We start from the raw sequence: 12,259 nt of genomic DNA, 5'->3' as shown, positions 1-12,259 counted from the left end.
AAAAAATCTATCATAGTAATTAATCATTAAATTGTACACTGTTCTGATACATAGGTCATGATAAAGTTCTCAGCTTCACTATTAAATAATTGCCACCCCTTTGTAACAGTGGAATTTACCGTGTCACACTGGACACAATTAAACTAATCAGGTAGGCATTGCGGATTTTGCTGTTTTTACTGAGGCCGAAATATAGGTAATTTCCCTGATTTTTGTGATTGTTCGGGAAAAACTGTATGCATGTTGGCGTGATTTGAGCTTACATGGTTTGTTGTGAGTTGCCAAACGTTTGGAACGGTCCCTGTCCAGTGACCACATCATCTGTTCCTTGAACTTGAAGAACATTGACCATGCACGTTGACCATACAGGGATGCTTAGTCACTGTGCTAATTATAAATAAATGGCCTTCATGTTCAGGGGTCTATATGGGGACTTTAAATCCCTGTTTCTCTGCACTCGTACCCCTTAACCGGATCAACCCACAGGAGAACGAACGAATTTTCTTCCAGTTTCTTTAAATGAAATTGTTTATGTTCACTGGTAGATCCAGGGTCCCTTTGAAATAGCATTTTTTGGGAAAAACAACGTCGGGGGTGCTAGTAGTAGTAATTATGTAATGTTATTTTCCTTGCAAAAGCAAGTAAAAAGCCCTGAAATTTAGGTTCGGCTTCTAGAACGTCACATGTGAAATAATTTCCAAATTCCAACTCCCCCCAAAAAAATTGGCTTCAGATCCGCCCTTGTCCATATTCAGTATATGTCCATGTGATTCTACCTCCATGGTCCATCTTTCAAGATTTGTCAAGATGCCCATGTTAGAGATCAATACCAATCTCAAGGAAGGAGACATCCAACCCGACTTCCTGGTGACAACGTCCAAACTCTTCCAAGAGGCAATTGGAAAACCAATGGAGGTGGGGCTTTACAAGTACATGTACCTTTTAAACAAAGTCTTTGTAAGTTTCACAACCAAATGCTTTTGTTTTGAAGAGAAGCTGGAGTGATGAGAAATCAAAATCATATTTTGCAGATATCGGGAAAAAGTTTTGTCCTGAGTTTGAAAGTTCATATTTTTGGCTTACTAAGTTAAATGTAGTTTTGTTTGTCCATCCCCTGTGCAGTATATCTCGGTGCATTTACGCCCAGATCAACTGATGGCCTTCGGTGGTACCAATGAACCCTGTGCATTTGTCAACGTTGTCAGTGCTGGCAAGATTTCTCCACAAGAGAACATCAAGTATACCAAACTCATCACACAAATCATGGGAAAGCTGGGCGTCCCCCCTGACAGGTTTGTAAAAATGAACTGTAGCCGTTGTGTCATACAAAAAAAAACCAAAACAAGTAGCCGGTAGACTATTAAAATTTGACTGTATTTCCCGACAAAATTAAATGATTCAGATGATTGTCACCAGAAATTCTTGACTCAGTTTGCCCCTCATAATTTAAGCTGCCCATGAATAGTAATACCCGGCATGATATGTGGGAAAGGGCCCCCCCAACGTGATGCACAAGCTGTATACCCTATGGCTATTGTGCGTGCTGCACCCCCTCCCCTTGGAAATCTGAAAGGAATTCCAGAGATTCCATCAACACAAAAGAAGACACAATAAAGGGGGTCCCCCCTTTGCCACATATCTTGCATCATATGTGAACAGTGTGGTTTGTTGGTGGAGCTTTTACCAGTTACTCTTTCCATTTTATGAAACTATTTTGCAGGATGTACATTATCTTCCATGATATTCCGAGGGACAACCTCGGATTCAAAGGATCAATCCTGAGTGATCTTGTTGCAAAAAAATAAAATGGATGGTTGGCCCTGCAGAGCGTTAAACAATCACATCAAGTCTACACAAGGTGGAGATCACTGGAAATCAATTTTATTCTAGTTATGACACGAATGTGGATAAGGTGATGCTGTGTTTGTTTTCTTGTTCCACTGAAAAAAAGGAAACGTTTTCGTGGATTGCATGTACAAATAACGTCACTTAGAGGTTGGAAGGGACAAAGATTTTAATTAAACTCAAATTTATGAAAACAAAGCATGTTTTTTCAATGACAATTCTAAACTTGTTTTCAAACGAGTTTTACCTAACGAGTCTGCACAACTACAGTTCCTTGGATGCAAATGAGCAATATTTACTGATAATTTTACACCCTTGGTACATACATGCAATTGCGAGGATTTCAATGTAAAGTTTACTTAAAATGATATATCTTTTCTGACCCTTGTAATTATGAAATGGATTGTAGGCTTTCTAAAGAAGACATGTAATTTGTTTCACTGAAATAGCATCTCTTCATTTTAAAACCAACTAATTTTAAATATGTCGAAACCGGAAGAGTTGTGAAAAATATATGCATTTCTTTAATTGCTCTAGATTACACCAATCAGATATAGAGATACATGTATTATAGATTTTTGCTCTAAGAAGAACTGAATTCACGAGTGCCTCGTGAAAGAGGGATTTCCAGTCATGAAACTGCATATGGCCAGCAAGAAAAGTGACAGTTTTTTTGTAGCGCACAAAAAATTGTTTTTTCACTTTTCAAAACCTTGTATTCAAGTACATGTACAAAGTCAAACACGTACATGTATGTCCGTGTTTGACTTTGTAATTATCCAATACATGTACATGTACCCTGTACAGGGGCGGATGGGGGAGGGGGGCACACTCCCTTATGCCCCCAAAAAATAAATTCATAAAAAAAGAAAGAGGGGGAAGAAGAAAAGAGAAGGGTCATACTGCCTGAAATCGCACCACAGAGCGCCTAAAACCCGAAATGGATCCAGACCCCACACCGTACAGCCATTTTACCATAATTGCCTTAGTTCACGCCCCCCCTTTAGGAAAATCCCGGATAGGCCCCAAGATGTACACCAGTGAGCCAGGCACAGCAGTGTTTTGTCACACCTATACTGCAGTGTCAAATGATTTAATACACCTGCCTTGTGCAAAAATATTGTATCTGCTTAGAAATTTTCTGTTTTTCAGACATGTCAAGATTTTCAAGAGCCACAATAAGGAAATTCTGCTAATGTATAAAATGCTGCAGAAAATATTAAATTGATTCTGTTATAACCTGAACAGCACCTGAGCAGTGTGAACTTCTCTCAAAAATATTATGACCTGGTAGTATGATACAATGAGTTGGTTTGGATAGTGCCAAGGGATCTATCCAGTTACATGTATGTCCTTGCGCTGAGAGTCTTAGGCTAAGACTACACAAAAATACAGATTTAAACGGCAGCCTAAATATCCTGTTTTCAAAGTGCTGTGCTGAAAGGTGCAACTTAAAGATATGGATTAAAAAGTTATCTGTATCGCACTTTGTCAATGGCTATGCCAAATTGTCTAAAATCGCCCAGTGTGCTGTAACAGAATGGCACATTCTCGGTGCATTCTCAAACTTTCAAGAGGCATCAAGCCTCATGTCATACTACACGTGTAGAGGCTGGGTTCTCCCTTCCTGAATAACGTAAACCTTTCAAAACCTTGCACAAAGACTGGGAAGGGTTTGGGAAGATTAATTACTTTCCCTGCAGCCTTCTAGCAATGTTTTTTTGTGCACAGATCTCGTTCATCCTTTGTCTCCACTCGCACCTGTCATAGAATGCACAAATCCCGCACTTCCACGTGTCTTCAATGTCCACGCCTTCCGCATCTCTCTCCTCTGCCCAGAATGCGTGGCAGTGGTCCAGGCGCTGCTGCAGCCAGTCGGCATCAAAGTCTACCGTTTCCGTGGTGATGGTTGCGCTGTCATCCCGGCTACTGAATTCCAGTGTAAGGACATCCACATACGGGAGGAACTCAAATTGTTGCATCACTTCACTCATCAGCTCAAAGAGCGTGACACTCGTTCTGCTTGCATCGCCTAGCTGCCTAACGTACTCGAGTAGTTCATCAGTAAGGAGCTGATGAGGATCCATTTTAAGTCCATGGAGTACTGCTTGACCATCAACGTGCCCTCGCCCCAGGTCTTCAAGCATCTTCTTGTACATCATCATCTGCATCTTGTAGGCCTGCATCTGCTGTCTGCGTATCGGCCGCGAAATGTCTCCCCGAGTCTTGAACTCGACCAGCTCAAATCGTCCCTGACTGTCGAACCGGAGCTCATCGATAGTACCCACTACTACAAATCCATGGCCAAGGGGCAACCCAAAGACGGGGATCTCTCTAGCACAGGGTTCACCCCTCAGGAGCAGCCCGCTCAAGGAGACCATGATGTTGACGAGTCGAATGCCATAATTATCCTCTCGTGTCTTGACTTTGACTGGAATGTACTTGTTAACTTCATGATCTGCAGATCAAAAGATATACATGTATCTTGAACACTGACATGGGTATACATGTACAAACTAGGGACATTGAAATCAATTAACAGTAAAAAGGAAAATGTGGCACCTAGTCTCTATTGCTACAATACTGTATGTGTATTTTTTCAGTTGTTAACCCTAACACTCCTCAGTCCTCCAACAGGTGAAGGATTGAGGAGGGTTAGGGTTAATGATGTATGCCACCAGACTCCTCCATGGACTCTTCATTCACAGTGCATTGAACAACAGCATTTACTGTAGTTTGAAGTTCACTTGACCTCAAGCTTACAGAGCTACCTCTGGTGGCAGAGCGTATCTAGGCCAATTTTTCCCACCTGCCAAGATCAACAGGATCTGATCAAGATTCTCTGCTGTTGAAACCAAGGGCGGATCCAGCACTAATTTTTTTTGAGGGAAGGAGGCAAATATTTTATTTTTTTTCATGCAACTTTTTGGGCCTTTCTCAGGGTTAAGGCGAGGCTACATTTATTTGGGGGCTTTAGTTTTCATGCACTTTTTGAAGGAAAGAAAATAAAATAGACGAAAACCAACCAAAAATTGCCTGCCCCTCATTACTCCCCCCCCCAAGGGGGACTTCCTTGGAGGGGGGCCAGGGCTCCTTCCCCCCACCCCGATATACCTTTGGCTGAACCCTGTTGGGGTCAACGAAGTAACAGATGCCCTGCGACAATTTCCACATCACAAACCCACCTCGCTTTTCATGAACTCTGCTCCCACTGCTGGCTGCAGCCACCACTGCCTTCACAGCAGCTTTGTGTTCGGCAGGCATGGTGGACGTGGACTCCACAATCAGCTCCAAGTCGGGCTTCCAAAAGTTATACACCATCTGCTGCTCACACCACAGCTGCGCTACCAGGTTGGACACAGTCAAGTAGGTGTTCCCCAATCGCAGCTTCTGCTTGCGGTCCGTCTCAACTCCACTGAAGGCATTCAAAGAACTTTCAGAATCTACAGTTTTGGTGTTACAACTAGGGGAGGTGGAACCAGTTCCAGCAGAGCAGACATTACATGAAGGTCCACAAGTCAAATTTTCAGAGCCGATATTATGGTCACTGAATTTAACACTGGACATGCGAGTAGCACTTTGCTCATTTGCTTCATAGGCATGCTGCAAAGCTCTGTTTTGACTCTCAGATATTGATTCTTGGGAATCGCCAGCATCTTTGACATTCATTGGGCCTGCTTCATCCATCATCTCGAGGGCGTCAAGAGCCTGATGAAATAAAGCATCATCTTGAGACCCAAAGTTAATTGCTTCATTCATGTCATTTGCATCCATCATCAAACATTGTCAAAGTGTAGAGTAGACTAGTTCTTGCACATTATGACTATGCTAATGGCATGCCATGGAATGCAACTTTTTCTCTGAGTGATACAGGCCTAGTTTGGATTTGATCCCTCACATTATACACGCCATCATTTAGCACTAACATAATCATGTCTCTTCATAAACCAGGAGCATCTTGGCCCTTAGTGTGTATAGGGTTACACATTTGTGAACCCGCAAAAGAGGAGTACTACGACCAGCATGAGTAGGATCGATAGGTTAAACAACAGTAGGCCTACCGCTGTACATCATACATGTACATGTACATAGGCTGCTGAAGTTATAATGCTCGCACTCAAACTGAGTAAGCCGGGCAAACTTCAAGCTAAACTGTTCACATTCATTGACACTAAGGCTGAAAGGACTGCTGTATAATGTCCTTACACTTGAAAACCTCGTGTAGTTGTACTGCTCCAGGATCACTCTTCTCCTGCCCATCATTCTCTACGTTGGGCTTGAATCGTTTTGCCCCTGGTGGACAAGATGGCATTGAATCTGCACAGTCGTTTGTGTTTATCTTTGCATCATCGTGGGGAGGGGGGGTTCGGATAACTGGCCTGTTTGCCAACTCGACTTTGGACAACTCGACCGTTGAGACAGCTCGACCGTCCGTGCGTAAAAAGGAGAGACAAGTCGAATGTTGAGACATTGTCCACTCAGCCCAGTCGTCTGCTGGGTGTGGAATACTATGCGGTGCCCTTGATTATAATGGAAGGGAATTTCACGTAGTTGACAAGCTCATCACTTCTCATATCTGAGGTAGCCTAGGCCTAGTACAGTACTAGTAGGGCCTAGTCATACCATGGAGGTCTTTTCCTACCTCCATGGTCATACTAACAAATCTTTGTGCAAATTGCAATCAATCGATCTTGCACCCGCACGGACCTAGCCACGTATATGTGATTACAGTCGTTTTTCTCGTCCGGATTTTTCGTAGCAGATCGCCGTGGTTTGGCTTCATACGTGTGATTGCATATACATGTACAGCTCAAAACAGTTACCTCCGTCGTCTTTGTGTTTGTAACCAAATTTAAGCGCCGCGCTATATAAATAATACAATCTTAGTTTCTTGCAGGTTTTTCCGGCCCCCCGATGAGAATGTCTGAGCCCTGTCGCAGGAGGGCGCTCTTCACTTCCACCACGTTGTTATCGCATTTCTTACTTGTGCAAAAGCCTGAAGGCTTGACATGTACTTTTGCCAGTATAATTCGATAACTATTCAACCCAAGGACCCGAGGATACAGGTAAATAGAGTTTAATTATTGTAGAATCTAACATGATAATTATCTTTACATAAAGGTGTGATTTAAGGCGATTATGTAGACCAAATTTTCATGACATAATCTGCACGTGATAATCATTGCTGTATGCACAAGTGTGCATGTTTTCACTGTTTCACACTGGGGGCCAGTCTACTGGACTCCCTCCGGGTGCATTCCACCAAATGGTTGTATTTCTGCTCGCAAGCTCATTAATATTTTGTGATCCCACGGGGTTTTTACAAAAGACAGGCCATAATCAGGAGGCATCATAGAAATATCTCTAAGCCTGAAATTGCGGACTTATTCTTGCGGGCGGTTAATTCAGAAATGAGTGCATGTGCATAGTTTTATTGCTATTTGGGGGGTATCTTCGTTCAAAGGCAAATTAAAAAAAATTTTGTGACTAACCCCCATGAAATTGAAACGAAAGTGATCTTCTGGCCATAATCTTGAATTTCCAGTGAAAAAACGGAGGCCCACCTCTTCACAAGAGTCAACAGGCGGTGCTATTTTGGTCCGATTTTGCACTGTTTTCTATGGGCGCGTACTTGGTGTAGTGTAACCCTCCGCATCCAGTAGACTGACCCCAGTGTGGGGCCATGTTGAGATAACCTTTGACCTCATATTCTAATGTGTCGTTTGAGTTACTTCTGTTTCATATTTTAGATGTAGATCTTTGAAGGTGTCTTATTGTCAAAAAGCTAGTTCTCCACTTAGATTAGTAATTTGAGTAGGTTTTTTTTTGCATTTAGGATTATTTGTGCTTCTCTTGGTTGCAGTTTTTACGGGATCTGTGACATGCATGTTAGTGATCTGCCATTGATCTGCCAGTAATCCATGAGTGATTTATAATGTGATCTGTGGGCGATTTGTGTCCTATGACCCTCGAACCTTTGAACCTTGTAATTCTGTGAATCTAAGAGCCAGTAATAAATCAGTTGAGCAGCAACAATGGAATAAAGTGAAAAAACAGAGTGAACATCACAGAGTTAATGATTGAACATTCTGCACGAGGCACACATTGTGAATTTAATAAGATCTGCAACCGCCAGTGTTCTTCAGTTCTACAGTCTCAGACAAGCTCTGTTTAAAAGGTGAATGTAAATGTAAGTTTCTTGTTGAACAAAACTTGTTCTTGGAAAATTTCTAGGAAAGAAAATTTTGGCCAGATATCTGATTCACACTTTGATATTTTTGAATGCTTTGTCAAAAATCATGGTAGCGAGGAAAAAAATCAACAAATAGTTACAGGGCGACATGTCACTCACTACGAGTGATCCCAAATACTTTTTCATACTCGGCAGTCAAATAAACTTTTTGCATCTAATGTCTGTTTAACCAAAATTACTTTCAAAGTTTTTGTTTTATTAAAACTGGCCGAAAACAGAACACGTCCGGCCTATTTTTTCCTAGTTTTGAATCACGCATAAGTGCATGCACACAATATACATTGCGAACTTAACATACTATACGGACGTTGCAGAAATGTACGTAATGTAACTTGGTTCGTCAACTGAGGAGTGTGCAGTGCAAGAAGGTATTGGTAACTGGTGCCACTGAAAAAATGAGTCAAAACTTACGAAAGATCCACTTTTTAAAATTCATCGGAATTTTCATTTATAAACTAATTTTCTCTAAATTAAAAACTTTTTCATTAGAAAATCAACTCTTTACAATGTCTGAAAATGGATTTGCCGCTCGCCCGGTTACTTTCTGGAAACTGATCCAGAACGAGGAAAAGTGTCGTCGCCACTTTTGTCGATCCTGTATAAATTTAAAATTTGAAATTAATTTGGTAGTGTCTCTAACACACAAGATGGACTACTGACCACATTTAACTGGATTTTTGTTGCTGCAGTCTGACTGAATAATTTAACTGGGAAAACGACTGCATTAGGTGTAGAGATCTCACTGGTCGAGTCGTACTAACAGGCAATTTGACAAACGGTCAAGTTGTCCGACATCCCCTCTCATTGGTCCATAGGCCTTCATGGACATTCTCGTGGTCGGGATGACGTCACTGCATCTTGATTCCTCTCTCTGATTGGTCAGTTGGTGGCTGTTCCATGTTTCACACTCGAAACTCAAAGGGGCAAAAGTAGTGTCATGGTCTTTGGGGAAATTCTGAATTTTTGACGAAACTCGCAACCTCGCAACCTTTCTATCAAGTATGCTTGAAATTTCACTGTTTTTGTGATTCTCCCACAGTATACCGAAAAGGTTTCAGTTATTATTATCATAATAAACCAAAAAAGGAGGAAAAAATGCAAATCCCTGTACAAAGTGAATGGAAAGTTACCTCTTTGTTCAGACGTGATTGCAGTAAATAAGCCAATTTCCTGTTCCGTCGCCATGTTGGTCTTAGCACCCCTGCGCAAGTAAGTAAACAAAGCTGGAGGGGAGCAAATTGTCTACCATTACAATCATGAGGAGCCATTAAATTACATTATGCAACATTTTCATGAATTTGTTCCCCTCTGTTAAGTCTTCTGAGTTTGTGCACATGAGATGTGAAAAAGGCTTATGGAACAACCTGCGACCGCGAGAATATACATCATGCCCACATGTACATCATACATGAGTTCACACACCTGCCACTGATTCCAAAACCTTTGCAATTACATCAATATGTAAGCCTGTCGACCTGATTTTCCCCTTTTTTTAAGTGCAAAATAAACACTTCTAAATTGTGACCACAAAAATATTTTTTGTATTTATTAGGGTTACTATAATTTATCAATTTTTAGGAAGTTCTTACATGTACCGATATATGGGATTTTAAGAGATTCGTTCCAGTGCACCGCATTAGGGAACACTCGGCTAAAGTTGTGCCAATTGTCAGGATGCTGTCTTTCTTCAATATTAGGCTGTTAAATTTCATGACACCAAAATTGTTGACAGGCGATCAGGAGCATGTGTTATGAAGGTTATAATATAATTATTTAACTGAATGAATTTAAAGTGTTTCAGCAAAGAGATTTGGCAAGGATGCATGAGGAAAGTCAAGGAAAGGTCGAAGAGCGGCATGTTGGAGGACTCAACTATACTAGGGCTAGTCTAGCGAACTATGGGTACTTCCGTATCCTTGGCCCTACTCTTAAACTGGAAACAAGTGGAGGAAGGCTTAAACATTGGGAAAAAGCTTCCCAGCCATGAACGGTATGAGCAACATACACACATTTTGCAATTGCCTTTTTGATTAATTCACCCAGCAGTTTATCATGTTAATTCATTTGCCCAAATTGACATTCTCTGACCATCGTGCCTGTTGGTGAATTTTTTATAATGTTGTCATCTTGACACCGTTCTACAGTGATTTGCTCAAGATCTTTACTGGTGATGAACACATTACAACTCCAGGCGCCAGCAGTTGTGGAGATGTCAGAGAATGTTAATTACTACATGCGCTCAGAGTCAGTTCAACGTACAGGTATGGTTTTGTTGTTATGGTCATTTGGAGTTCAAGACCACATACATGTATGTGCTGGCCGCTTTCATTGAGTGTGGTAGTGGAGAAGTTTAAATTTAGACTGATCTAGCTGTCTTGGATAAATGGGCACTGCACAAGAACGGAATGTTTGATATTTACAAAATTGATGTCAAAATGACCACAAAGAGTTATTGAGAAATGCGTAAAGGTTCAGCTCATGAGAAAAACCACTGCAGAGATATTGGAAAATATGTTGCAGGAAGATTGATTTAACTTGTAGTTATAGTTTGTAGTGCTTGGTTTTCTAACCTGTTTTAATTTTTCGGGTGACGTCTTTTTTTGGGGGGGGTGGTATTGATTGATAGTTTTGGTTTTAATACATGTACATCCAGAATGGTGTCCAAGTCCTTACTAATTCAGTTCCCTGCAACTTTTCCCTTTAAGATTCTTCATTCAGATTGAGTTTCTCCTCCTTCGTAGCGTGCCATTTTTGCAAGTTACATTTGCTAACTGAACACGTCCTATACTTCTCCTGCACACAGGCAGACATTGATGCTGGACTCCGCCTGCGCACATAACGTGCAGCTGTGTAATGAACATGCATCTCATTCAGGTAAGAGATGACTGGATGATGGAGTTATGTAAGTCAAGACATGACATAATGTTCATGGATACATACTTGACACCTGCTAACCCTTCTGATTTAATCGTAACTAGGCAGCTGTACTGTGGTGGCTTCACGCTCCACCCATGAAAGGGAAAAAAAGAGGGGCAGAAATTCTTTGAAAGGGGGAAGGGGGCTGCTTGATGTGGCAAGGGGGTATTTTGTTACTGTGTGGTGGGGGAAGGGAAACCTTTTCCCTCCCCTCATGGGTCAGGAAGATCAGGTATAAATTGAATACCTTTCCATTTTTAAACTAAAGTTGAAGTTGCCAGTCAAAAAATGTTTGGTTCCGTGTTAATAGGCCATGCTAGGTTAAATTAGAATAAAATCTGGTACACTGAGTTATCTGATTGCACATAAACAACAATTTGAATTCTCCAGACTAAAGACACTGTTGCTATACCTCATGATTCGCAGCAAACTTTTGCAAAGTGACCACGATCTCTGGAATGGACTGGTTCCTTTGTGCCCTTCTTATCCATCGAGAACAGTGTATTGTTGCAAGCCATCTCGGAAAAGCTTGCCCCGAATCATGAGGTATAGCAACAGTGACTGTAGTATGGTGAATTCAAATTGTTACATGTACATGTATGTTCAAATGAATTTAAAGAACTCATTGTACCAGATTTTATTCAAATTTAGCTTGCAAAATGCTTATTTCCGTTGTTTTTCAGATAATTAAACCAAACACTAAAGACACATTGCACAGTGAGATGTTACATGTATACATTTTGTAGACATGATGACAGATGTTTCTGGCTGAGAACATAACTGACAGTAAACCTGTCTTGGAGTTACCGATGAAAGCTAAAATTTGAATCTTTGAACAGTGTTTATTTGCAGCTCCTTAAAAATAACAGAAATGAAACTGAATATTTGTTTTTACAAAGACAGTTTTTGTAACAAATGTTTTTATTATTTTAACCATCTTATGATTATTTTTACTCCACACACCAATCCCCTTTTTTCCATGATAGTACCCCCTCTTGGAGCATTGATTAAGGATCAATCAAGATGGTCAGATTGTGGAATCAAGAGGGCCTGCATCTTACTTCCTTCAGAATTGGAGGATGAGGAGAAAAAAGTTTAAGACTGTCACTTTGCAAATACTGACCTTAACCCTAACCCTGCCAGATGCACTGGCCATGTAGGGGGAGTTGACCCGTTGAATCTTGTTACACACTTGGCAGGCAAGCCACTTTGACAAATGATGCAGTCTGTCCTGTCTGGCAAGGT

At 41.1% G+C, this 12,259-nt stretch overlaps 2 protein-coding genes and 1 long non-coding RNA gene across 9 annotated transcripts in view; 2 read left to right on the top strand and 1 right to left on the bottom strand.

Moving 5' to 3' along the window:
• The first annotated feature begins 49 nt into the window (after positions 1-49).
• Positions 50-3,090, top strand: LOC110980696 (macrophage migration inhibitory factor-like). 2 transcript variants are annotated; one of them, XM_022237596.2, is made up of 4 exons: positions 50-151; positions 798-915; positions 1,123-1,292; positions 1,721-3,090. In XM_022237596.2, the coding sequence occupies exons 2-4, from the start codon at positions 808-810 to the stop codon at positions 1,803-1,805; spliced, it is 363 nt and encodes a 120-aa protein (XP_022093288.2). In that variant the 5' UTR covers positions 50-151; positions 798-807; the 3' UTR covers positions 1,806-3,090. The 2 variants fall into 2 exon arrangements, with proteins under 2 accessions (XP_022093288.2, XP_022093287.2); XM_022237595.2 differs by having other exon boundaries at positions 107-196.
• exo5 (exonuclease 5) lies at positions 1,861-6,165 on the bottom strand. The gene is made up of 3 exons (XM_022237578.2): positions 6,052-6,165; positions 5,031-5,553; positions 1,861-4,303 (listed from the first exon to the last, which is right to left on the bottom strand). The coding sequence occupies exons 1-3, from the start codon at positions 6,106-6,108 to the stop codon at positions 3,534-3,536; spliced, it is 1,350 nt and encodes a 449-aa protein (XP_022093270.2). The 5' UTR covers positions 6,109-6,165; the 3' UTR covers positions 1,861-3,533.
• A 608-nt stretch (positions 6,166-6,773) lies between these two features.
• Positions 6,774-12,259, top strand: part of LOC110980683 (uncharacterized) — a 29,584-nt gene continuing 24,098 nt past the window's right edge. For 3 of the 6 annotated variants that reach the window (XR_015423704.1, XR_015423702.1, XR_015423703.1), the window contains exons 1-4: positions 6,774-6,911; positions 9,892-10,088; positions 10,243-10,359; positions 10,902-10,972. This is a non-coding gene — a long non-coding RNA (uncharacterized LOC110980683). The remainder of the gene's footprint in view (positions 6,912-9,891; positions 10,089-10,242; positions 10,360-10,901; positions 10,973-12,259) is intronic. The other 3 variants (XR_015423707.1, XR_015423706.1, XR_015423705.1) reach the window with 1 other exon arrangement.

Source organism: Acanthaster planci, unplaced genomic scaffold (genome assembly GCF_054643075.1).
Source record: "Acanthaster planci isolate LZ-2023a unplaced genomic scaffold, COTS_SCS Contig1, whole genome shotgun sequence".
NCBI classification, from domain to species: domain Eukaryota; kingdom Metazoa; phylum Echinodermata; class Asteroidea; order Valvatida; family Acanthasteridae; genus Acanthaster; species Acanthaster planci.
The sequence above is the reverse complement of the archived record's forward strand: the minus strand, read 5'-3'. Positions and strand labels throughout refer to the sequence as shown.